General features: G+C 47.5%; 1 protein-coding gene across 1 annotated transcript; it reads right to left on the reverse strand.

Annotated features, from left to right (window-relative positions):
- Positions 1-5,939: 5,939 nt before the first annotated feature.
- LOC138096942 (V-set and transmembrane domain-containing protein 1-like) lies at positions 5,940-25,599 on the reverse strand. Its single transcript, XM_068993171.1, has 6 exons — positions 25,566-25,599; positions 17,390-17,425; positions 9,194-9,286; positions 8,881-8,958; positions 8,744-8,775; positions 5,940-6,059 (listed from the first exon to the last, which is right to left on the reverse strand). Exons 1-6 carry the CDS (start codon positions 25,597-25,599, stop codon positions 5,940-5,942), a joined length of 393 nt encoding a protein of 130 aa, XP_068849272.1.
- Between the last annotated feature and the right edge of the window lie 907 nt (positions 25,600-26,506).

Genomic DNA, 26,506 nt, shown 5'->3' on the forward strand with positions numbered 1-26,506 from the left:
TAGGTCTCTGTGCTCCGTGGGCGGGCTCCGATGGGACTGTGGAGCATATGCTGAGAGCTTCCGCATCCCCTAGCCTCCGCAGCCTCCCCGCTTCCCTGTATTCATCTGTATTCCCTGTATTCGGGCTGCTTTAGCAAAATGCCGCAGAGTGGGGAGGCTGGAACGACAGACGTCTGTTCTCTCACAGTTCTGAGGACAGAAGTCCGAAGTCAAGATGTGGGCAGGCTTGGTTCCTCGTGTTCTACGCGCCTCTCTCTCACCGTCTGGTGGGTCCCGGGGGGAGCGTTGGCGTTTCTTGGCTCCTAGACACATCCCCGCGACCTCTGCCTTCATCGTCACATGGCGGTCTCTCCCGGGGTGCGTAAGTGTCCCGGGTTCCCCTTTGACGAGGACATGGTCTTACAGGTTGAAGGCTCACCCTACTCCAGGATGACCTCATCCTCTTATTGATGTGCAGTGACCCCTCTGCCAGTAAGCCCACATCTGAGCTACTGGGGCTTTGGGACCTAAAGATGTGGGTTCAGGGGGTAGAAAAATTCAGCCCGTGACAGTGTGCTCTGGTGTGTGGTTGTGTATGTGTAGAGGCTCTGTGTGGCTCTCTCAGTGGAGATCTGTATAGAAGAGTGTGTTTGGAAAGCTCTATTTTTTATGTTTCTCCCTTCTGTCTTACAGAGAATGTAAACCAATGTGGCAACAAGCTTTTTATTTATTTCCTTCCTTTTCAAAAGCAAAGTCATAGTTTGGATATAGTGAACAGGGCAGGTCCATACAGAAAAAGTCTTCTATTTGTAATTTATGAAAGCCCTGTGTTTGAATTTTTCTTAATGAAACCCTTTGGCAAGCCTTATTGTTATGCCCGCTGTTGTTATTTTTATATGGCGACAATTATAACATCAAATGTTGTAATTTGACTGATGCTGAAGCTCTAACACTTGGTCCACCTGATGCAAAGAACCAACTCGTTGGAAAAGACCCTGATGCTGGGGAAAATGGAGGGCAAAAGGAGAAGGGGACAACAGGGGATGCTATAGACGGATGGCGTCACTGACTCATGGATGTGAGTCTGAGCAAACTCTGGGAGACAGTGAAGGACAGGGAAGCCTGGCGTGCTGCAGTCCATGGGGTCACAGAGAGTCGGACATGACTTAGCCACTAAACAACAATAACATCAAAATACTGTAGGGTGATTACAGTTCAGTACTTTCTAATCCATTTGTATTTCAGTTAATTATTAAAGATAGGTGCGTGTGTGCTTGCTAAGTTGCCTGTGAAAAAAAGAAAAAGTGAAGTCGCTCAGTCGTGCCCGACTCTTTGCAACCCCATGGACAGTAGCCTGCACCAGGCTCCTCCGTCCATGGCATTTTCAAGGCAAGAAGTACTGGAGTGGGTTGCCATTTCCTTCTCCAGGGAATCTTCCCAACCCAGGGATGGAACCCAGGTCTCTCGCATTGTAGACAGACGCTTTACCGTCTGAGCCGCCAGGGAAGTCCTAAGTTGCTTGAGTCGTGTCCAACTCTTTGTCACCCTATAGACCATAGCCCGCCAGGCTCCTCTGTCCTTGGGATTCTCCAGGCAAGAACACTGGAGTGGGTTGCTGTGCCCTCTTCCAGGGGATCTTCCCCCCGGGGATTGAACCCATGTTTCTTACGTCTCCAACAGTGGCAACTTTAAACCAGAGCCACCGCTGCCATCGGTGCTTCTCTGAAAAAGACACATCCCTTTGACTCTGACCATCTGATATCCCTGCTGCTCCATCTCTGGATATTCTGCCTATCACATAGCTACCGTTTCTGGACAGAAAGATGCTAACTGCATCCTCTGTCATTATTCCTGATAACTGGCCGTGCAGTAACCAAAGATAAGGCTTGGGGGTTTTCTCCTTTATGTATTAGCTGTAGTGACTGCATGAGCAGGGTCTCGGCTTCTTCATCTGTTTGGTTTTCCTGAGGTACAGGTTATAAATGAAAGGCAGGAGAAATGCTTGCTTTCTCTCTTTGGCATTTAAAAATTTTTAAAGTTGTGTTTCTAGCATCTTCCAAAGATAGCCAGTAATATCTTTTTCTAAATTGATCCAGTAAGTAGGAGCCCTTTCCCCGCCCCCACCACCAGCCCTTACCTCTTTGGCTGAAAGTCTGCAAGGCTGTGAGCCTAGACTCGTCACTATCAATTCCAGACGCACAGGGACAGCTGGTATGAATAATAATGATAACACAGAAATAGAATAGATGAGAGACGTAAGGGAAAAAATAGCATTTGGGTATGTGCCTCTAGTTGTCTGAGGATATCTCTAGCTGTCTTTCCCTTAGTTTGGTTACGTGACTCAGTTTCTTCCCTCCCTCTTTCCTTCCTGCCTTCCTTTTCTCCTTCCTGCCTCCTCTCTTTATTGTTTTAAAGTCTTTTCAAGTTAGGTTTTCCATTTTGTCATTTCCATCCAAGTATCTGAGCTACGCTGGCAATGGAAGGTGGTGCAGATGGAACAGAAATGGTCATATTTCATCAAATTGAAAGCACAGCTGGAACAAAAAGAAGCCACGCCCCTCCTTTTAGTAAAGGATCCTGGGGGATTTCCCTAGCGGTCCAGGGGTTAAGACTCTGCACTTTCACGGCTGGTTGAGCTCGTTTGGTTCCTGGTGGGGGAGCTAAGATTCTACGTGCTGTGCAGTGCATCCAAAAATCTAAAATAAACGAAAAATAACAAGACATACTGGGACAGTTGATTATCCAGACGGAAATTTAGACCTTTACCCCAGTCCTTGGCAAAAATTAATTTCAGATGGATTAAACATGAGAAACAAGCTTTTGAACATTTAAATTTAGAAGAACATGTAAGAGAGTATTGGAAAAGGAAATGGCAACCCGCTCCAGTATTCTTGCTGGGAAATCCCACAGACAGAGGAGCCTGGTGGGCTACCGTCTATGCAGTCGTGAGAGTCGGACACAACTTAGTGACTAAACCACCACCACCGTAAGAGAGGATATTCTCGAATGAAGCTTCCAGACGCAAAGAAGCCTCTCAAAATATAAATAAAAAGATGAATTACTCAGAGCAACTAATACTAAAAAATACAAAGAAGAATGAAAATATGAGTCAGATTTAAAGGAGAGTATTTGCAATGTGTAGCTTATCAAGGACAGGTGTGCCAACTGTGTAATTATGCCCTTTAAGTCAGTGAGGAAAATATTAATACCAGCTGTTCAATAGAAAAGGGAATAAGGCTAGATACCATCAATTCACAGCAAAGAAACCCCAAATGGTCAATATTCCTCGTTCATAATCAGGAAAATGCAAATTAAAGCAACAATGAGGTATCTTAATAGAAGCAGCTTAACATAGGTGTGTTGTTGTTCCGTCCCTCAGTCGTGTTTGACTCTTTGTGACCCCATGGAGTGCAGCACCCCAGGCTTCCCTGTCCTTCACTGTCTCCCAGAGCTTGCTCAAACTCATGTTCATTCAGGCGGTGATGCCATCCAGCCATCTCATCTGTTGTCCCCTTCTCCTCCTGCCCTCAATCTTTCCCAGCATCAGGATCTTTTCCAATGAGTCAGTTCTTTGCGTCAGGTGGCCAAAGTATAGGTTACCAGTTCACATATTTTAATCAGCAAAAATTACAAAGTTATGTGTGTGTGTGTGTGTGTGTGTGTGTGTGTGTGTGTGCGAACTGGTAATGACTCAAGGAATTAGAAGCTTATACATCCTTGGTGGAAGGATAAATGGGGGAACCACCTTAGTTATCAATTTGCCTTTTCCAGTGGGATGAAAGTTGTGGACGTCACAGAAGACAGATTTTACTCCTAAATATAAACCTCGAGAGATCACACATGTGAGCGAGAAGGCAGGTTCCAATGTTTAACTGCAGCATTTTGCCGACAGCAAACCAGGAAAACAACCCAAATATCTAGCAGTCCAGGAAAGAACAAAGAGAACCATGGCTTGTACACACAACCCAGTGCTTTTTCACATTTTCTTTTATTGACATGGAATCACATACCATAAAATCTACGCTTCTAGGGTGTGCAGTTCAGCGGTCTTTATTCACAAGGCTGAGCAACCATCACCACTAACTAATTCCACCACACTGTCATCAACCCAAGAAGATACCCATACCCATTTCTAGTCACTCCCCATTTCTCCTTCTCCCCAGTTAATGGCAACCGTTATCGGCAGCCATTAATCCACCTTCTCAGGATCTGTCCTTTCTGGGTATTTCATATACATAAAATGCTATGGTGCACAGCTTTTTGGGTCTTAGCATAATGTTTCCAAGCTTCATTCAGGTCATGGCATGTACCAGCACTTCATTCTTTTGGGGGGCTGAGTAATATTCCATGGTATGGTTAACAACTGAATTCTGTGCAGCAAACAAGGAAAGAAATCTTCAAAAATCACCTGGGTGAATTTCAAAAGCATAATGTTGATGGCAATAAAAAAAGGTGACAGAATTGTAATGATGATTCCCTATGTTTGTAGAATGTAATAACAATGAAATATAATATATTGACTGTGGATAGATGCTTGAGGAGCAAAAGTATGAGAAAACCCATCAGTATAATATACACTACTCTGAGTAATGTTGCCCAGAAAAAGAAGGAGGGAAATAGTCTGGGAGGGGTAGGATAAAAACACAGCAAAGTGTTTGTGGTTTGAAAATAAGGTCAGTGTTCTTATTTCCACTTATATTTTGGGATGCTTTTCTTTATGACAGAAATATTTCATAATAAAAAATTTTAAAAAAAGTTATCTAGGGAATTCCCTGGCAGTCCAGTGGTTAGGACTCCAGGCTTTCCCTGCTGAGGGCCTGGGTTCAATCCCTGGTAGGGGGGCTAAGATCCTGCAAGCCGCAGGCACGTCCAAAAAAAAGAAAAAAGGTATCCCAGTGTCTGCTACTGAGTGAAGAATATTTATATACACATTCCAAATATTCATACTTTCATCCATTCATATATTTTAAAATGACTTGCAAACCTGACTGAGTGACGTAACTTTGGAAGCAAAGCTCATATACCCGTGCTTATACCGAAGCGGTCATTCGGTACCACTATCACCTACACAAAAAAGTCCACATTCAGAAAAACATCCTTAAAATGCTGTGTTCACATGAGTTAACTAAGTTACGGGTGCCAAGCGACAGAATCCACACAGATTCTGTAAGTCTAACCTTATTGCAGCCTTTGATTTTAATAATAAGAATAAAAACAGAAATATGATGGCGTTAAGGAAACGCTTTCATTCTTATCAGAGAGGAAACTGGGCTTGAGACTAGAGGCTTGAAAGAATCGGGAACCAAATACTTTCAGCTGCTTTCCTAGGCGTGTGCTACTTAGGGACGCTTTTTGTTAATTCACGAGTGCCTCCCTTCACGGCCTACAATTTTTCTGCTCCTTTTGTGAAGTCCCTGTGTCTGCGGGGTCACGTAGTCTTCTCTGAGCAACATTTTCTATTTGCATGATGTCGTCCTTAACTCCCTAAGTGAATATTCCCAGTCCCACCAGCCTATAGATACAGTACGTATTCTTAGCCTATGATTTCATTCAAACCCTCCCCGGTGGCTCAGAGGGTAAAGAATCCACCTGCAATGCAGGAGACCCAGGATCGATCCCCTGGGTCTGGAAGATTCCCTTGGGGAAGGAAATGGCAACCTACTCCAGTATTCTTGCCTGGGAAATCCCATGGGCAGAGGATCCTGGAGGGCTACGGTCCATGGGGTCCCAAAGAGTCAACACGACTGAGCGATTAACACTTTCATACTAAAGGCGCAGTCCAAGTCTTGTGAAAACTCACCCTGTAATTTTTGAGAGGAGGGGAAGCAAGAAGAGAAAAGCAATTCTATTCTTATGAGTAAATGAGCCAAGGACACAGAGTCACCTGGATTTCCCAAGTCCGGTCACCCCGGCCGTGTTAATCGATACTCTCTTCCCAGAGAAAAGCTCTTCTCTCAGCCCTACATCTTCACCGTCGTGTAGTCGCAAGAACTCGGGGTCTCCTCGGCGGGGACAGAAGCTGCCCTGGACAGTGCGGTGGTGTTTAGCTGGGCGTAGGTCACCCCCTCGGGCTCTTCAGGCTTTGGGGAGAAGAGAGACAGGCTTGTAGAGCTGAGCTGTGCAGTAGGGTAGCCACGAGCCACACGTGGCCATTCGACTTCAGACAAATGTCAGCTAAATTCAAACTGAGGTCCTCAGTCTCACCAGATGCATTTCAGATGCAGCCGGAGGCTGTGACGTGTCTGGGACAGCACAGCTATAGACTGTTGCCCTCGTTGCAGGAAGCTCCGTTGGACAGCACGTTCTAGGATGGCTGTGCTTTCGACCCTCATAACAGGATACCAGCAATCAGTGGTAACTTGTGCTTATTAAAAATCAGTTGCAAACGTATGGTTTTCAGAAAAAGAATTGCCCTCCTATATGCATACCTACTGATGACATAGTATTGTATTTTAAAAAGTATTTTTGCTGATATATAATGTATATACCATAAAATTCCCCTGGGATAAGTGTACAGTTCTATGACTTTTAGTGAATTTGTAGAACAATGCAACCATCACCACTGTACAGTGGGATAATATCTGTCACCCCCCAAAAGTTCCCTGGGCTTTTTTGCAGTTAACCCTTGCTCTCTCTGCCCTCCACCCCCACCCCAGCCATAAGCAACTACTAATTTGCCTTTCCTGGAAATTTTATGTAAATAGAACAATTTTATATATAGTTTTTTGTATCTGACTTTTTTCACCTGTTTTTGAGGTGCAGTCACTTCTCACCTATATCTGTAACTTCTTTCTTTAACTGCTGAATAGTATTCTATTGTGTGGAGGTATCCCATCACAACATGACATTATCATAATATTATAATTATCAACAATGTGCTAATCAGGGTCATTAAGCCAACACTTAAAATAGCCCAGATTTAATCACTGGCATTTATTTTGTGATAAACTATGCCTTTCCATAACTTAATATTTCTATGTATCTAAATGAATGCAATGTACCTAAATATCGCTTTAAATGCAACAATGTTTAAATCTTTTACTAATGCTTTCTTTTTTGGCCAGTAGCTTGCAGAATCTTACTTGTCTGACCAGGTATTGAACCTAGGCCCTCGACAGTGAAAGCACCAAGTCTTAACCACTGGACCACCGAGGAATTCCCTGCTAATGCTCTTATTTAACTTGGTTTGGCTTCAAGAATGAGCCAGTGAACGTCTGTGCCCTGTGGGAAAAGGTATGAGTTTTACTTGCTATTGCTCTTAGATGTTATAATGCTCATTAATATTAAATCACAAATAAGCAGTATTTTAGGGGCTTCCCAGTGGCTCAGCAGTAAAGAATCCACCTGTAATGCAGGTGACACAGGAGACGCCAGTTCGATCCCAGGGTCTGGAAGATCCCCTGGAGGAGGAAATGACAACCCCCTCCAGTATTCTTTGCCTGGAAAATCCCATGGAGAGAGGAACCTGGTGGGCTACAGTCCATGGGGTCACAAAGAGCTGGACATGCCTGACTGACTGAGTATGCACCCAACAAGCAGTATTTTAAACAGAAGAAATTGATGAGTGTAAATTGATTAATATTTGTTAAATGATGCTTTCATGCCACCCATTTGACACTTAAAATTTGCCAGAAACACCAATAAACCCTTTACGTTTATGACATCATTAGACTCTCACAGCCTTTTAACTGGGGATTTGGATTCCCCTTAAATATAGAAGGAAAGAAGTGAAGAAGTGTTAGTCGCTCAGTCATGTCTGACTCTCTGTGACCCCGTGGGCTGTAGCCCACCAGGCTCCTCTGTCTGTGGAGAGGAGTGGGTTGCCTTTCCCTTTTCCAGGACATCTTCCTGACCCAGGGATTGAACCCGGGTCTCCTGCATTGCAGGCAGATTCTCTACCATCCCGGCCACCAGGGAAGGAAAGGTCCAAATTATGCGGGCTTGTGTCTTGTTTGCTGAATTCCTATTGGAGTATAGGTGGCTTACAGTGTGTGTTTCAGGTACACAGTGAAGTGAATCAGTTGTACATATACATGTCTCCCCTCTCATGGGGGTTTTGTGATTGGTCTCAGACCACATGGTAATAAATAGTAGCCACTGGGAGCTGGAATCCAGCTACTGTGAAATTCAAAGCACCTGTTGTTTTGTTTGTTTGTCTGAGACGTAACTGATATATAACCCTATGCGACTTTAAGGTGTACTCATGTTCGTGTGGAAAAGGCAATGGCAACCCACTCCAGTGTTCTTGCCTGGAGAATCCCAGGGACGGGGGAGCCTGGTGGGCTGCCGTCCGTGGGGTCGCATGGAGTCGGACACGACTGAGGTGCCTCAGCAGCAGCAGCATGGTGATGTGATACACGGATATAGTGTGCCCCTTGGTAACACCTCCATCCTGTCACGTAAGTATCATTTCTTTTTCATGATGAGAACAGTTATGACCTACCTCCTAGCACCTTTGACGTATACGATACAGTATTGCTGACTATAATCCCCAGGCTGTGCATTCGACTCCCAGAACTTATTCATCTACAAGTTGCCAGTTTGCCCCTTAAATGTCATCTTCCCAGGTCCCCTACCTGCCCACACCCCCCCAGCCCCTGTTAGCCTCCTATCTACTCTCTTTTAATGGGTTCCTCAGATGTTTTTAAACTCAATATCAAATGGCCGCATGAATATAACCAGCGTTTGAGCTAAGCCAAGAGGCAGACAGACCAGCCTCTGGTGGTACGTGAGCTCTTGGGTTCTTCCATAGGGGAGAACTCACCGACTCAGAAATCCTTTCCAGCATGGGTACATCTGCATGTGAGTACAAGGAGACAGAACTCAGTTCTCAGACGGCAAGAGTCAGAGTGCAGTCTTTCCACCCCGAGGCTCCTCGTGGTTTCGCCCCGGATCACTCACCTGCATCCCTCTGCTTGTGCACTTTGGAATGGCAGGTTCTGCGAAAGAGGAACGTGTTAGAGTATGCGATCTGGAGGTCTAGGGCAGGGGGTAGGGCTGACAGAGGCGGGGCGGGGCCTAAGAGTCGCCGACGTGCGGTGGAGTGGGAGTTATCGCAGGGCGTGAGGTCTGCAAGTGTATCTACCTCTTGATGGATTCTTCCTCTGATGAATCTATTAAAAAAAAAAAAACAAGGAGGCATGTATCGCCCTAAAGAGTCCTTCACGTTAGACCCCGTCCTCCGAGTGTGGAACCCGTGGTGCTCGGAACTCACCTTGCTGAGTGCACCTGTAGATGAAGAAGACGGCAAGGAAGAGGAGAAAGAGCGAGAGACAGCTGAAGGTGGCCCCGAAGACGATCCTGGTGTCTGGAGGGAGAAGGACGGGGCCAGGAGTCAGGCTGGCTCCAGCAACGCACTGAGAGCCTCACAGAAGGGTTACCCGGAGCCAGACAGCCTGGCTTCAAGACTCGGAGCTGCCACTCCCCAGCTGGGCTGTCCAGTCACTTGAGGGAACTTGTGCCATCTCCCCGAGCTTTGTTTTCCTGATCAAAGCGAGGACAGCGACTGTGGCTGCTTTACTGGTTGGTCGAGAGAAGGAGTGGGCCAGTGCCTACAGAGAGGGCTAGCGCAGTGCCTGGCAGATGGCAAACACCCAGTAAACGCTTCCTCCCCAGGAATAACACTTCTTAACTAGGAGCCATTAGCACTCGTAAGTGTTTTCTCATTAAAACATTTTTTTGTATTAAAATTTTTTTTTTTTTTGGCCATGAAGCTTGCAGGAGCTTGGTTCCCCAACCAGGGACTGAACTCAGGCCTTTAACATGAAAGCCTGGGGTCCTGACGCTGGACCACCAGGGAATTCCCTGTTCTTTCTTGTCTTGACGATAAGTACACAAGGTACGTGTGCCATCCCCATTTCATTCATACATAAACCAAGTACCTGGAATTAAACTGAGCTCCCCAGAGTCACATGGCCAGGATGGGCTGTGGATGCTGCTACGTCTAACCTTTCTGGCCAGTCTGCCCCAAGGTCGGGGTAGCTCTGTGCTGACCCCAGGTGTGGACGTTCCAAGAGAAGTGACATTCTGAACCTTTTCCAGGGAAGTCATAATCTGGTGAGAAACACATTTACCCAGACTAACTGTGATGCTATGGAAGTGAAGACAAGCCCAGCAACAGACGGATCAAAGTCCAAGAATCATCTTCTCAAGGTAAGGAAGCAACCTCAGTGTCCATCGATAGATGAACAGATCGAGAAGGTGTGGTGTATATACACATGCACTCCCGATGCCGGGGGCCTGAGTTCAATCCCCGGTCAGGGAACCAGATCCCACAAGCTGCAACTAGGATCTGGTGCAGCCAAATAAGTAAATGTTTTAAAAAACAAAAATAAGCTCATAAAAACAGAGAGTAACACAGTGATTGCTAGAGGCTTGGGGGTGGGGTACATGGGAAGAAGTTGGTCAAAGAGCACAAACAAGTTTCAGATGACTGAGGTCTGAGGACCTAATGGACAGCGTGAATCATAGTTGGTGGCACTGTAATGTATAATGAAATTTACTAAGAGAGTAGATCTTAAGCATTCTCACGAAAAAAAAAAAAAAGCAAATATATGACATGAGGTGAAAGTTTCAGTTTCAGTGCAAGTCGCTCAGTTGTGCCTGACTCTTTGTGACCCTATGGACTATACAGTCTGTGGAATTCTCCAGGCCAGAGTACTGGAGTGGGCAGCCTTTCCCTTCTCCAGGGGATCTTCCCAACCCAGGGATCGAACCCAGGTCTCCTGCACCGCAGGCGGATTCTTTACCACTGAGCTACCAGGGAAGCCCCTATCCTGTATCAAATCATCCCATTGTACACTTTAAGTATCTTACCGCTTTATGTGTCAGTGACAGCTTCATGAAACTGGTGGGGAGGGGAAGGAGGCGTGGGAAAGGGAGGTGAGGAGCGCTCCCTTGAAGAGGGCAGTGATGATGAAAAACCCTGACTCGGAAGCGCTCAGTGTAGACTCTGACTCACGGTGCCGGCTGAGGAGGTTGCAGGGATCAGGATCAATCTCTCACACGGCACCCCACCCCCCACCCACCTCCCTCTGTGACAGATGCTGTCAGAGCTCCTCCGCCCGCGGTTGCCCAGATTCTCTGCCGTTCTTAGGCGTGCTCGATCATGGTTTCTCCCCCTTCCCAACGTGAGCACATTGGTGTCTTTGTTGGTGGTGGTGGTGGGGTACTGTCCAGAAAATGCCTTGGGAATCTAAGGGGCCCGGGGACACCCCTTTTCCAACAGCTGACATTTGTGGGAGCCTCGCATCCCCATGGACTTGGAAAAGTGGGGCAGAAACACCCGTTCCTGGATGGCAGCGAAGGAACATCAGCCTTGCCTTATGCTCTCAGCCCTCCCCTTGACGACCCTACAGTTTATCTCACGGTGCAGTTCGCTAGAAATGGATAAACTCAGTTCGCTGGAAATGAGAAGTAAATGATTGCAAGACTGCCCACTGCCCGCTGAACTGGGTTTGCCCTGAGATGGCCACATATCCTGGACAAATTTCACATCGACTGTTTACACATTGCCAAAATTAACTTGCAGAAGGTCTGTGATACTGATCTCAGGCATCTGACTGAGCAGTGGGATACAGCTTGACACAGGGCATGAAGTCCCAGAAAGGAAGCCTGGCCTTGTGGCAAAGTTAGGGCATGAACTCCATTGTAGTCTCCGCCCAGGATTAGAGTAAAGGCTTCCTTTCTAGTAGCCTGGAGGCGCGTGTATGTAGGCTGGAGACAGCCTCTTGTTGCTGTTGTTTAGCCGCTAAGTTGTGTCTGACTCTTGCAACGCCCATGGACTGTAGCCCACCAGGATCCTCTGTCCACAGGATTTCCCCGGCAGGAATACTGGAGCGGGTTGCCATTTCCTTCTCCAGAGATAGCATGTCTGTGCTTAAAGACGTCTTACTCTGTTTAGCATTGCAGTGGTGTAAATGTGAGCTCTGAGAGTGCATTTTAAGAAACAATATACAGGGACTTCTCAGGTGGGCCAGTGGCTGAGACTCAGGGCTCCCAGTGCAGAGCTCTCCCGATTGGAGAGCTAAGGTCACAGTGCCGCTTGTTGTGGCCGAAAAACAGGAAATGATATACATGCCCACCATGTTGGCTATAGAAAAATAAAAGGAAGACCACAAGTGTTGGCAAGGATGTGGAGACACTGGAGCCTACATAAATTACTGACGGGCAGGTGAAATGGGCACAGTCACACTGGAAAACAGTTTGGCAGTTGCTCAAAAAGTCAGACACAAACTTGCCCTGTGTCCCAGCGGTTTTACTCCTGCGTAGTAGATACCTGACTAGGGGCTTCCCTGGTGGCCCAGATGGTGAAGAATCTGCCTGCAGTGCGGGAGACCCAGGGTCAACCCCTGGGTCGGGAAGATCCCCTGGAGTGGGAAATGACAACCCACTCCAGTACTCCTGCCTGGGGAATCCCATAGACAGAATCCCACGGCGGGCTACAGTCCATAAGGTCGCTAAGAGTCAACATGACCGAGTGACTAAGACTTTCTCCTTTCAAATACCTGACGGAAAGCAGAGGCTCAGATATACGTACACCTGTATTCACGGCAGCATTACTCACAATAGCCAAAAGGTACACACCACCCAAACGTCCATCAGCTGATGAATGGACAAACAAAACGTGGTCTGTCCATATGATGGAACGCTCTTCAGCCATGGAAAGAATGGAAGCACTGATACGTGTTGCAACACAGGTGAGACCTGAAGACACCGTGCTAAGTGAAAGAAGCCAGGCTCCAGACCTCAGTGTGGGGCTGCGTTTTACATGAAACGTCCACAACAGGCAAAACCATAGAGTCAGCAAGCAGTTTGGCAGGGCATGTCGGGAGAGCAGGGAGCAAAGACCGGCTGCTTAATGGAACTTCATCTGGGGAACCAGCATAGGGGTGATGGTACAGCCCTGTGAATGTGCCAGACGCCTCTGCCTTGTATACTTTAAAAGGGTGATCTTATGGGATGTGAATAATATACCAACTAAAAAAGAAAAGAAATGACGGAAGAGCTAAAAACACGAACGCTTCGACTTTCCATCTCCCGTTTCTGGCACTTCCAACCTCTCCGACTCTTATCAGATTTCAGATCTCCCCAAGAAGCCGTGGCACGCATTGTGTTCACAGAGCCAGAGTAGCAGTCATCAGCCTGCTAATACTGAATAAAAATGTTTCGAAGACAAATACGTATTTTTCAAGGACAGGATGCAGGAAATCTCTCTCTCTCTCTTTTTTTTTTTTGGCCACGCCACACACATGGGATGGAACCAGTGCCCCCTGCAATGGAAGTGTGGGGTCCCAACCCCTGGGCCACCAGAGAATTTCCAAGGATACCTTTTTAAAAATTATTTCTATTATACTTGCACAGACTCTAATGACGACCTTGAACAATTTTGATCCTTTGGAGCAGATTACAGGAAGGTTATGAGTTGCTGAAAGAAAAAATGATTACGCATCTAGGTAAATTCCCTGTTTGTCCTGTGGTTAGGACTTGCAGCTTCCACTGCCAGAGGCCTGGGTTCGGTCCCTGGTCAGGGAAGCCTGTGTTTGTGCTCGACTGGGCACCAAGTTGCGTCCGACTCTTTGCAACCCCGAGGACTGTAGCCCACTAGGCTTCTCTGTCCATGGAATTTCCCAGGAAAAGAATACCAGAGTGGGTTGCCATTTCCTCCTCCAGGGGACCTTCCCGACCCAGAGATTGAATCTGAGTCTCCTACATTGGCAGGTGTGTTCTTTACCACTGAGCCACCTGGGAAGCCCAGGTCAGGGGATTAAAATCCCCCAAGCTGCCTGACACAGCAAAAATGAATCCTGGCTGGGTAAGCCCATTTCAGTCTAAACCTTCAGAAAGGCCTAGTTTTTATGAGAATTTCTGAGGGTAGAATCTTAGTCAATTCTTCACAGAAAACCAGTATCAGAAAAAAAAAAAATAACATTCACTGTTTTTTGAGAACTTGAAAGTTTTAGCAAGTCTTTGATCACACATCGTCCCAAAGTATAGGCTCCGCAGGTCCTGGTCCCATTCCCCAAACCAGTCATACCGACTCACCCCCGTTCTTCCCGAAGCTCCACCATAGCTTTTCATCATGTAAAACAGCAGACGATGTACCTTGTGCTGTTTTATTCACCGGTGTTTTCAGAGGTGGATATAATTGGGGGAAAGAAGTCCCTTCTGATTATATTACCTGTCTTCTCAGGGGCGGGTTTGCTTTCCTTTTGGTTCCCTAGAAAACGGGAAAGGAGAAAAGGAATCACAGTGTTTGTATGAGAACCTTGGGGAGATAAACCCTCATATCCTATTTACGGACTTGTGCCCTCTTTGAGAAGCAGAGAGGAGAATGTTTTGTTTTGTTTTTTTCCCGTTCTCCAGGTGCTCACTGGGTCCCCAAACCCAGGCCAGAGCACTAGCTTAGTCTTCTTAATACTGCTGGAGCTTGGCGTTATTTTAATATCAAAAATATTTATGAACGACACTACTGATTCCCCACCTTCCAACCATATCCCAGGAAAGAGCACCAACGTTTTACAGGCACTCTCTCCCATCTGGTAGATTGCCGTTTCATGTTGGCGATGGCTTGTTTTGCTGTGCGGAAGCTTTTTCGTTTGATATACTGTTGTAGTTCAGCTGCTAAGTCATGTCCGACTCTTGGTGACCCCATGGACTGCAACACACCAGGCTCCCCTATCTCTCCCCTTTTGTCAGATTCATGTCCATTGAGTCGGTGATGCTATCTAAACAGCTCATCCTCTGTCGTCCCCTTCTCTTTTTGCCTTCAATCTGTCCCAGCATCAGGGTCTTTTATAATGAATTGGCTCTTCGTATCAGGTAGCTAAAGTATTTATTTTTGTTAATTTTCTGTAGATAAGATCATATCTGCAAAGGAAGGCAGTTTTACGTCTTGCTTTTCAATTTGAATGCCTTTTTTTTTTTTCTGTCTTGCCCAGTTGTTCCAAAGAGGACCTCCAGTATTACGCTGAATTGAAGTGGTGGGCATCTTTGTCTTATTCCTGATATCAGAGGAAAAGCTTTCAACTTTTCACCATCAAGTATGACCTTATCTGTGGGCTTGTTATATTGGCCTTTATTGTGTTGAAGTATGTTCCTTCTACACCCAATTTATTGAGAGTTTTTATATTGAAATGATCTCTTTTATCAAAATTGTTTACATATAAGATGGACATATGACTTTTATCTTTCCTTCTATTAATGTGTGTATCACACTTATCGACTTGTATAGTGAACCATCATTGGGTACAAAGGAGACATCTCACTTGATCATGGTGTGTGAGTCTTTTAATGCAGTGTTAAAATTGATTTGCCAACGTTTTGTTGAGAACTTTCACATCTGCATTCATCAGGGATATAGGTCTACAGTTTTCTCTCAGTGTCCTTATCTGGCTCTGACGTAAAGGGGATGCTGGCCTTGTAAAATGAGCACGGGAGTGTTCCTTCCTCTGCACTTTCTAGGAAAAGGCTGGGAAAGACTGGTGTTATTTCTGCCATAAATGTTCGGTGGAATTCACCAGTGAAGCCAACCGGTCCCGGGCTTTTACTTGTCGGGAGGTTTTGATCGCTGGTTCAATCTCTTGACCTGTTATTGACCTGTTCCAGTTTCCCGCTCCTCCATACTTCAGCCTTGGTGTGTGAATGTCCGCAAACGTTCTCCCGTCTGTAGATACCACCGTGTCCGCATTCTCCCAGACGACGGCCAAGAGGGGCTGGAATCAGGTCACGGTCTCCTGCGGTTCAATGGCTGGTACTGAAGCCTGTCTGCCCGCTATCCAAAGCCCACGCGGGTGAGGCTCCTCCTGGCCCTTTGGTGTCTGGTGGTGAATCCCACAGCTCCCACGAGGCACTTTTGCTCATGAATGGGTGTCAAATTTTAGTTTTTGGTACAAACATAAGGAATGGCAGACCTCCCTCATGGCGCAGTGGGTAAGAATCCACCTGCCAGTGCAGGGGACACGGGTTTGATCCCCGATCCAGGAAGACTCCACGTGCTGTGGAGCAGCTAACCCCGAGAGTCACAACTGCTGAGCCCATGAGCTGCAACCACTGACGCCCTCGAATGTTCAGCCCGTGCTCTGCTACAAGAGAGGCCCCCAAGATGAGAAGCCCACACACCGCAGCCAAGGATAGCCCCCCTTCACCCCAACTGGGGAAAGCCCGTGTGCAGCAGCAAAGACCCAGCACAGCCAAAAATCAATTGATTGATTATTAAAAAAGGAAAATCACAGGCTCAACATGGAATCATTTGTATAGACTGTGCTAGGGCTCAATACCTAGTCTAACTGAAGCTTTGAACCCCACCCATGCCCATAAATGTTGTCTTGAATAGTCAGTCGGGAATTTTTAGCTCAGCACCAGTGAAGTCACTTGTCACAGGGCCCCCTCCTTCCCCCAGAGGACCACCGGTTAATCTGCACGCAAACCCCTTTCTGTACTCCATCGGTGATGGTGGTGTTCAGTCATGACGTGCGAAGTCACTTCAGTCGTGTCAAGCTCTTTGCAACCTGGTGGACTGTAGCCTGCCAGGCTCCTCTGTCTCTGGGATTTCCCAGGCAAGAATACTGGAGTGGGCTGCCACTTCCTCCTCCGGGGATAGCAAAGCACAATTTGCAGTTATGCTCTGGGATGGGGAAGGCAGCTTCTCAGCAGCAGGTTTCTTGGGTCCATTTTACAGTGAGGTGCCTGGGGTCAGTGACGCCACCTGTACAAAGGTGCTGGCTCTCTGACTGCACCCAGGGATCTTATGGCTGGAGCGAGTTCTGTGCTATGTTTGCCAAACAAGACTAACCTGTTTGAGAAATAAAGAGGGGCATTGTCCGAGGTGAAGGTCAGAGAGAAAATATGCCCAGACCACCTGTCGAGGAGCCTGTGGCCGCCTTAGGCGGGTTAGCAGCTTAGTCATGTCCGACTCCTTGTGGCCCCATGGACTGCAGCCCGCCAGGCTCCTCTGCCCATGGGGTTCTCCAGGCAAGAACACTGGAGCGGGTTGCCATGCCCTCCTCCAGGGGCTCTTCCTGACCCAGGTATCGGACCTGCATCTTCTGCCTTGGAAGGCGGCTTCTTTACCATCTGAGCCACCAGGGAAGCCCAGGCTCCAGGTGAGTGAGGAGGAGTTCAGCCACCTTCCTGCTGAGCTCTGCCCTGTATTGTACCGTGTGACTTCCCCAGCATGAATGTCCCATTCCGGGCACCACACTGGCACATGAGGGTCACGTTGCTGCCGCGTGCAACCTCTGAGCTGGGCAAGGCCTGGAGGAGGGGTTTGGGAAGTTTCTCTGGAAAGAATTTGGAGTTAGACTCTTCATCTTGGTGACCACCAAAACCCTCCTAGAATTCAGAGGATGAAAGGGAAAAAGGTCATGAAACTCGGGGTGCGGGAACAGAGACTAGGTGGGACATGACTCACCGTTCTTTTCCTCGTCTTCATTGCCCAGACAAAGCCCTGGAAGAGAAACACTCATGAGAGATGAACTGTATGCTTGTCTTTTTCTTTTTGATCGAAGCATGGTCGATTTGGTGTGTTAGTTTTCAGCATACAGAAGAGTGATTCAGTTACGTATCTAGATTGCAGGTACACACCTGGACATGAGACTGACTCGGGATCTGGCCCTTGTTTCCGCTCAACGGTGGGCCAAAACCCGAGCCCCCAAGCTTCACCAGCCAGCAGCACGTGGGAGCCTGGCGGTGGGCGGAGCCCGCGTTCGCTCTGGTGGCGACTGCTGCACTGACAGGCAGGGACCTGGTTTCCGGGTGGTCGGGGGGTAGGGGGCGTCCCCAGGTCTCGCGGCCTCTTTTTAGTCCCTCTCTCCTCTGCTTTTAGTCCAAAGTCATCTCAGCTCCGTTATCAGCCAGTCTCCTGCTCCAGTGGTGATTCCCATTCTTCCTTCCTTTCGTTTTTAAATAAGCTCACGATTGCCTTAGATTCACTTTTCATCATGAAACCTTACTGAGGAGTAGGTGGAAATTGACGGAGGGGTTCTCTGTTTTTGACAAATAAGATTGTATTAATGTGTACATGTGATGACTGGATGCACGTATGTATTGTGCAATGACCACCACCATGAAGCTAATTAACAAATAAGTCAGCTCACATAGTTACCTTGTGTGTGTGTGCAGGGGGCGGGGAGAATGTTTAAGATCCATTCTCTGAGCCGATTTCAATGTTATTAACTATCGTCACCATGCTGGTCATTGGATCCTCAGAATTTCTCTTTCTTTTTTTAAAAAAATATCTATTTATTTTGTATTTGTTTATTTGGCTCTGCTAGGTCTTAGTTGCAGCATATGGGATCTAATTCCATGACCAGGGATCAAACCCGGGCCCCCTGGACTGGGACCACGGAGGCTTAGCCACTGGGCCACCAAGGAAATCCTATCTTTCTTAATAAAGGACCACAGCTGACATAGGCAGAGAACTGGCTGCAGTGGAGACACCTGCCGCTAAGGAGGAGAGACACACTGGCGTGTAGGGTAGCTTGAAAAAGCAAAGGATAAAAGGATAGCGCCTTGAAGTCTTACTAGAATTCTGAGGTAGGGAGCTGTAGGCAACACAAGTAAGCATATTTATCTGGAAATAATTGCAGTGAATAACTGCCAATCAGTGAGAATCTGACGGACTCTTCACATATGTCAGCCATGTACCCACTTATATTATCTAGCAGGCCCTTTACAACAACTGACATTCACCATCCAGCTACCCTCTCTGCCTGACTCAGCCAGGCATCATCCATTTAACATTTAGTATGGGCTCTGGAGAATGAAATAGCAACCTGCTCTTGTATCCTTGCCTGGAGAATCTCACGGACAGAGGAACCTGGAAGGCTGCAGTCCACAGGGTTGCGAAGAGTCAGACATGACTGAGCTCAAACAGCAAAAATGGACTTTAAATACACCACGTGGAGAGCTGCTCAACTTCCAAGCTAGAAAGGGAGGAGGAGAGTGGCACTAGAATCTATAGTTCCCCAGAGAAGAGGAAAAATTACTTTGATGTTGTGACATTGGGTCTTTGTCCCTGTCCAGGTACAGAGCTCCCCAAACTCTTGAAATTCCCTGAGTGTTGTGAGAGGTAAAAGTGTCTTTTGTTATGTTAAAATAACTTTTGGAAAAGTCTCTAGGTAACCTAAGGATGGTTGCTGGTTGCCAGGGAAACAACCAAGTGATTAAAGGGTTGGAACTGTCAGTCTTACCCACCCCCTACCCCCAATCCCACTCCCAACCCCAACTCCAGGAAGGGAAGAAGGGCTGGGGATTACCAATTGCCAGTGATTCAATCAATCACGCCTATGTCGACTAAAGAAATACACACAACCTAAAAGTTGAGAGTTATGTTTTTTTCATCAGATATTCTTAGGACTTCAAGCCCAGGAGGCAGCATCTCAAGTAACCTTGAGAGAACTGCTGGGGGCTGTGGTGTGGGAAGGATATATATGAGTTTTGCAACAAAGGGCAGGAGGTCAGAACAAAACGTTACTGTTAAAAAAAGAAAATCAGATGTCTCCAGTTAAAGAATTTAGAGCTTTTCTCAGTATGGGAAGATGCAAGCGTCTGGACTCACAGCAGTCGTCCCTTTGATATGGACCTCAGCTGTCTGCAGCCAGTATCCCTGTTTTCTCATCCCTGAGTTCCCTCGGGGCTCACCGTGGGGAGTGGCTGCAGTCTGATGGCTGCTGGGTGGCAGGTGTTCTCTCCTTCCTGAGTTCCCTCAGGGCTCACCCTCAAGTGTCTTCAGTCACTGACGGCTGCAACATCCGTTGTTTACTGATACGGCAGGAAACATCCCATTTCTCGTCTATGTAGTGAAGCCTCCATAGAAACTCAAAAGCATGGGTTCAGAGAGCTTCCATGTTGGACACGTGGAGGCTTTTCGAGCGTGATGTGCTCAGAAGCCCTTTTCCTCATCCTTGGCTCTGTGCACCTCTTCCATTTGGCTGTTCCTGACTTAAATCCTTCTATGTACTGTGCCTAGTCATTCATTTGTGTCCAGCTCTTTGTGACCCCATGGACTGTAGCCCACCAGGCTCCTCTGTCCTTGAGATTCTCTAGGCAAGAATACTGGAGTGAGTTGCCATGTCCCTCCGGGGCATCTTCTCAACCCAGGGATCTAACCCAGGTCTCCCACATCGCAGGTGGATTCTTTACCATCTGAGCCACCAGGGAAGCCCAAGAACACTGGAGTGAGTAGCCTAACCCTTCTCCAGGGGAACTTCCTTGCCAGGAGCCACCACAGGCGATCCCACCCATGACAAGGTCGTGTGGAAGAGAACTGTCAAGCAAGGCTTCAGAACCCAACGGGCTCCCTAGGCTTTCCCGAGCATCTACACCCAAACCAGAATCTGTCTGTTTTACTATTTCATGACTTTCACCAGCTCCTCTGACATTAACAGGGGGCTAACCCCGACCACCTTTCTCTGGAGAAAATCAACTTAGGGCTATAGCTCATAAGTCTCCTGGACATGAGAGGAATATTTCAAATCAAACCCCCTCTGTTAGCATTCTAGCTTGCTCGGCAGGTATATCCAGACTCTTACAGCTACGCATGTGATTATTTACAGCCTCCCAACTGTGAGAGGCACGGAAAGCCTAAAACATAGAGCCTTTGAAAGAGTTAAAAGTTATTAGAGTAGTGCTAGTGCTGATGTAGGATTTCATTATTGGGCCAATGCTTGTTGCTAAGTTCCCATATCTCTTATCCACTGTGCACCTGGGAGTGCGTTAGTTAACATAGTGAGAATGCTAGAAAAACACGTGTAGCCTTGAATGTAACCACATCAGACTTTTGAGCTAATTGGTTCTTTCTTGTAACTCACTGCACCTTTGCTCTGTGAAAAATGTAACTCTGTTTGGCATTTTCTGAGGCTGACATAGGTTAGAAATATAAAGAAAAAACACTTTGAGGGAAAATAAGTTTTCTGGTTGAGCAGCCTTTATCAAAAGAGGGTCATGGAATGTTCACAGGCCTCCAAGGCCAGAGGATACTGTGCACAACATCATTTGTGGGAAAGGTATGCAGAAAAATCCTGGTTTCGATAAGGGCGAAACTGCTGGAGTGTTTGGGCTGACTCTGTGTGACCTTGCATCGTTCATTTCCCTCTGTGTATAAGGCAAGGTATAAAAGTACCTTTTGAAAAATAAAGATTTTGGGCCTCGCTCACCGAAGCAGCTTGGTCACCCCGTGTTTTTTCTTCTCTCTATCTTTTTTTTTTCTCTCTCTCTCTCTCCCTCTCCCTCTTTTCTTCAGGCTGATCTCTTGGAGCATAGAGGCTCCCTGCATTCACTTATCTGCCCGGGTTTCTAAGACCTGAACGGGAAGACGTTCTGAGTCTTCACTCCCTCGGGAGACCAGGAGGGCACCTGTGACCTCCGTGAACAGGGCAAACTTCTTGTCTTGAAGTTTAATTGGTTCTCTATGTAAACCAAGGAATATCAGCCTCTTTCTCTTCTCTATTTTCTTATCTTCAACATTCTTTCCTTATCTCTCTCTAAATCAATCGCTGATGCCGTTCCTCCTTCGGGTTTCCCTGGATCCTGCGGGGGCTGGACCCCGGCACTTCCTGACCCAGGAATCGAATTGGGGTCTCCTGCACTGGAGGCAGATTCTTTACCTGCTGAGCTACCCAGGAAGCCCAAATTCTTCTATAATAAATCAGTAATCTAGTGAGTAAAATGTTTCTCTGAGTTCCATGTTCTCACAAATTTGAGTTCTAGCAAATTGATGGACCCAAGGAGGGGTTCGTTAGAACCTTCCATCTGTAGCCAGTCGCACAGAAACACAGGTAGCCACCAGGGCTCATGACTGGCCCCTGAAGTGGAAGGGAGGTCATCTTCTAGGATGGAGCCCTTAATCTGTGGGGTCTGACGGTATCTCCAGGTAGTTCATGTCACGATGGAGGTGAATTGCAGGACAAACAGCTGAGTCAGCGGCTTGGTGGTGTGAAGAACCACCCCCTCCATATTCACACACATCGGAACTGGGTGCAGAGTCCTCACTGACATCTGAGAAGTAAAACACTGCCGGCCACGTCAGTAAACAAATGGTGTCACCACCATCAGTAATAGCACACAGTGAGCTGGTGAGCTCCGAGGCAACGCAGGAAGCAGAGAACGCCTGCCATCCAGCAGCCAGCAGCCTGCAGCCACTGCCCACGGCGAGCCCCGAGGGAGCTCAGGATGGGGAAACCCAGGATGCTGGCCCCGGACAGCTGAGGCGTGCATCCAGGAGTGATTTCAGTCAGCGCAGGCTCTTGTGTCTTCCCATACACAGAAAAGCGCTAAATTCCTTAGTCTGAGATATCTGGTTTTCTTTGATTAGTAGTAGTGTTTCGATGTTCAGACCACCTGTCCTTCATTGCAAAATTCCTATCCTTCCTGGCTCCTCCCTCGCCTCCTTGAAGCAGTTCTTTCAGAATTACTTGTGATGCTGTCTCTGGGGCCGGAAGTCCTAAGAGTATCCACTGAATAAAACACAACTCTCAGCTTTTATGTTGTGCAGTTTTTTTTCAGCTGACAGTTTGCACAAGTTCCTCCGGGAGTCGGCTGAAACCCTAACCCAATATGACTGATGTCCTCATAGGAAGTTGGAAGGACAGGCACTGTTGTGCGCCGGGTTGCCAAGACGCTGTTCCCCAAGTACAAGCCATGAGCCTGGCCACCCCACCTATTACCCTCGACCCAGCTGAATAGGATATATCTCTCGAAACCCAGAAGGCACAAGCCAGCCTGTTGGCCATAAGATCCCGGTTTAAATTAGAGTACCAGCTTCAGTGCAACGACCCTTGCCACCAAGGGGTAATTGAGGATCCTGCCTTGGTTCACTGGACCTGAGCAAGTTCAGCAAATGTCTATCCCGGCTTCATGCCCATGCCCAGAGCCTGCTCTCAGGAGCTCTGCTTGGGATTGGACCCCTCCTCTGGTTTTATGTTTTCAAAACTGACAGAGATAGGAAAGAAAAACTGATCCAGGAAGGAAAGTTGGATCGAACATTTAACATCTCATATTAATTCTGGCAATGATGACTGTATGTACTGTTGTTTAAATGAATCTATTAATCATTAAAAAATAATACTAATAAGAGGTTGGGAAGAGACCTGGAGACAGAACATGCAGAGGGAAGGTGGCCATGTGACTATGTGAGGAGCTACAAGCCGAGGGGTGCTAAGGATTCCGAGTCATCTCCCAGCCAGAGTCGAGGAGGGGGGTGTGGAACAGACCCTCCCTCAGAGCCCCGAGGAGGAATCAGCCCTGCCGACACCCTGGTTTTGGACCTCTGGCCTCCAGAATGGTGGAGAATAGATGTCTTAAGCCACCTGATTTGCTGTTGTCTGTTCCATCACTTCATGGGAAATAGATGGGGAGACAGTGGAAGCAGTGTCAGACTTTATTTTGGGGGGCTCCAAAATCACTGCAGATGGTGATTGCAGCCATGAAATTAAAAGATGCTTACTCCTTGGAAGGAAAGTTATGACCAACCTAGACAGCATATTCAAAAGCAGAGACATTACTTTGCCGACTAAGGTCCGTCTAGTCAAGGCTATGGTTTTTCCAGTGGTCATGTATGGATGTGAGAGTTGGACGGTGAAGAAGGCTGAGCGCCGAAGAATTGGTGCTTTTGAAGTGTGGTGTTGGAGAAGACTCTTGAGAGTCCCTTGGACTGCAAGGAGATCCAACCAGTCCATTCTGAAGGAGATCAGCCCTGGGTGTTCTTTGGAAGGAATGATGCTAAAGCTGAAACTCCAATACTTTGGCCACCTCATGCGAAGAGTTGACTCATTGGAAAAGACTCTGATGCTGGGAGGGATTGGGGGCAGGAGGAGAAGGGGATGACTGAGGATGAGATGGCTGGATGGCATCACGGACTCGATGGACGTGAGTCTGAGTGAACTCCGGGAGATGGTGATGGACAGGGAGGCCTGGCGTGCTGCGATTCATGGGGTCGCAAAGAGTCGGACACGACTGAGCAACTGAACTGAACTGAACTGTTTCGGCAGCCCAAGGAAATAAGTGTAGAGAGGATGAGGTCTGTCTCTTGACTGCCCCATTTATTCTGTCCTGCAACTGGAGGTTTGGGGTATGGTGACTGGCAGCCGCCTCTCACGCTCGCGTGTGTGTGTGTGTATGTGTGTGTGTGTGTGTGTGTGTGTGGGATGAGACTGACCTCAAAGGGAAGGGCTCAGCCCAGAAGAAGGAGGAAGGAACCCGGGGGTGGGAGGGCGGCAGACGGCAAGCCCTGAGGTCCTCCACGCTGCCCCCCTCCTGAATCCGGCTCCACTCACAAAGGAGGAACTGGGGACTCAGTCGGGTGGGGCTGCCTTTCCAAAGTCTGGAGAGACCAGGCCAAGATTATCGTCTAGGGCTTCCTTCCTACAAGCTGGGGTCTGCTTGATCACCTTATGTTCAAGTTGAACATCAGCTTAAAATCAAGCTCAGGATACGGGTGGTCAGGAAATGTTCTTATCCACTGCTCCCTGCCTTTGTATCATGAAGTGAAGTGTAATTTGCTCAGTCGTGCCTGACTCTTTGTGACCCCAGGGACTGTAGCCCGCCAGGCTCCTCTGTCCATGGGATTCTCCAGGCAAGAATACTAGAAGGGGTGGCCATTCTCTTCTCCAGGGTATCTTCCGAACCCAGGGATCGAATCCGAGTCTCCTGCATTGCAGGTGGGGTCTTTACCATCTGAGGCACCAGCGAAGCCCCACCTTAGTGTCATAGGGAAAAACAAATCTGACTCCATATTGGATCTGTTTCCTTTACTTAAACCTTGGTATTCTGTTGTTTTTGCTACAAGTTAAGCACTAAAGGGATGTTGCCTGCACACTTCAAGCATACATACTGGCTCTTCCCCATGAACCCTGCTTCTCATGCCTGAGTCTTGAGCTAGGATACCTTTGCTTAAGCTCACGGGAAATATCCTGACCAGGCCCACCTGCGAATGGCTGCAGGAAAGAAGAAATTAGCACATCCCTTCTGGATTCTGGTCTGAAGTGTGAAATATTTGCAACAATTTGTTGCCTTTTTTATTTCACCTTTTCACTTCCCCCTCTTTGTTTTATGTAAGGAGCATCCAGACCCTCGGCAAGATGGTTCTTTGGGACATTAGTCCACTGTCTTCTTGGTCTGCTGGTGCTATTTTTTTCTCCAGCAACTCGTCTTTCAAGTTACTGGCCCATCATGCAGTGAGCAGTACAAGCCTGGACTCAGTAATAACATGTCTTTTCTGTACCCCTTGTTCATAACCAAACTCACAGACTTTCACACCCTGTGGACCCTGCCTCCCATACGCCAATGGGACATTCAAGGCAAGATGGTGGTATGTAGATGATACAGACACGGAGGTCCCACTTGAGCTGTGCATTACTGAGCCAAGTACGCTGAGGCTGTTACCACATGTCTCTGCTTCCTCATCCCTTATGTGCAGGCGCCAAAACCAGGGCATGCAGATATCACAGCCCGCAAAACTCTGACAGGTCGCTTGTACCCAGTAAACGGAAGCCATCATTTCTGTACTTGCCACGTTCCCCAAGGTAACCTCCACTACCCGGTGAATATTCTCACCCTCAAACCCATCTGTCCCAGCCCCGGAGACTCACCGAGGCAAAGCAGGGACAGGAATTCCGTGATCATGGTGTCCCTTCTGTCCGGACCAAGATCCCGCCTTCAGTTCTGCAGTTCAAAGGAAGACTTGGGACTGGACAATCACAGCCCCGCCTTGCCCTCTCGGTCCCGGGGATGTGTGGCCAGAGGTTTTGCCCTGGCCCTTGGCTCCTCCACCATCTGGTGTACAGTTCCCTTCTCACAGCTGACTCAGGAAGCCAGAAGCCACCAACGACAGCATCCTCCTCGTAAATCTAGTGTGTCTGGCTCCGCCCACCCTGAGATCCCTCCTATCCTGTCTGAAGTCCGGCCCAAGATGTTTTCCTTTAAAATAGTTTGTCTTTTCAGAGAAGGAGAATACCCTGTGAGATTCTCTCTAAGTGGACTCTAAAAATAAATGATACAAAGGAATTTACAAAACAGAAAGAGATTCACAGGCTTAGAGAATGAACTTACGGTGGTGGGGGGCTGGGGAAAGGATGAGGCGACGGGATAGTTAGCGAATTTGGGATGAGCGCATACACACTGCTGTATTTTAAATGGATAACCGATGAGGTCCTACTGTAGAGCACAGCGAGCTCTGCTCAGTGTTATATGGGAACTTGGGAGAGAATGGAAACATGTATAAGTACAGCTGAGTCCCTTCACTGTTCACCTGAAACTATCACAACATTGTTAATCAGCTCTGCCCCAACAAACTAAAGAGCTTTAAAAAAAAAAAAACTTGTCTCTTAAATAGCTTTAATTTTTAAATTGAAGTATAAATGCCTTATATTAGTTTCAGGTGTACCACATAGTGATTCGGCAGAGAAGGAAATGGCAGCCCACTCCAGTACTCTTGCCTGGAAAATCCCATGGACTGAGAAGCCTGGTAGGCTACAGTCCATGGGGTCGCAAAGAGTCGGACACAACTGAGCGACTTTCCTTTCCTTTCCTT

The sequence above is a fragment of the Capricornis sumatraensis genome, chromosome 20 (genome assembly GCF_032405125.1).
Source record: "Capricornis sumatraensis isolate serow.1 chromosome 20, serow.2, whole genome shotgun sequence".
In the NCBI taxonomy this organism is placed as follows: Eukaryota; Metazoa; Chordata; class Mammalia; order Artiodactyla; family Bovidae; genus Capricornis; species Capricornis sumatraensis.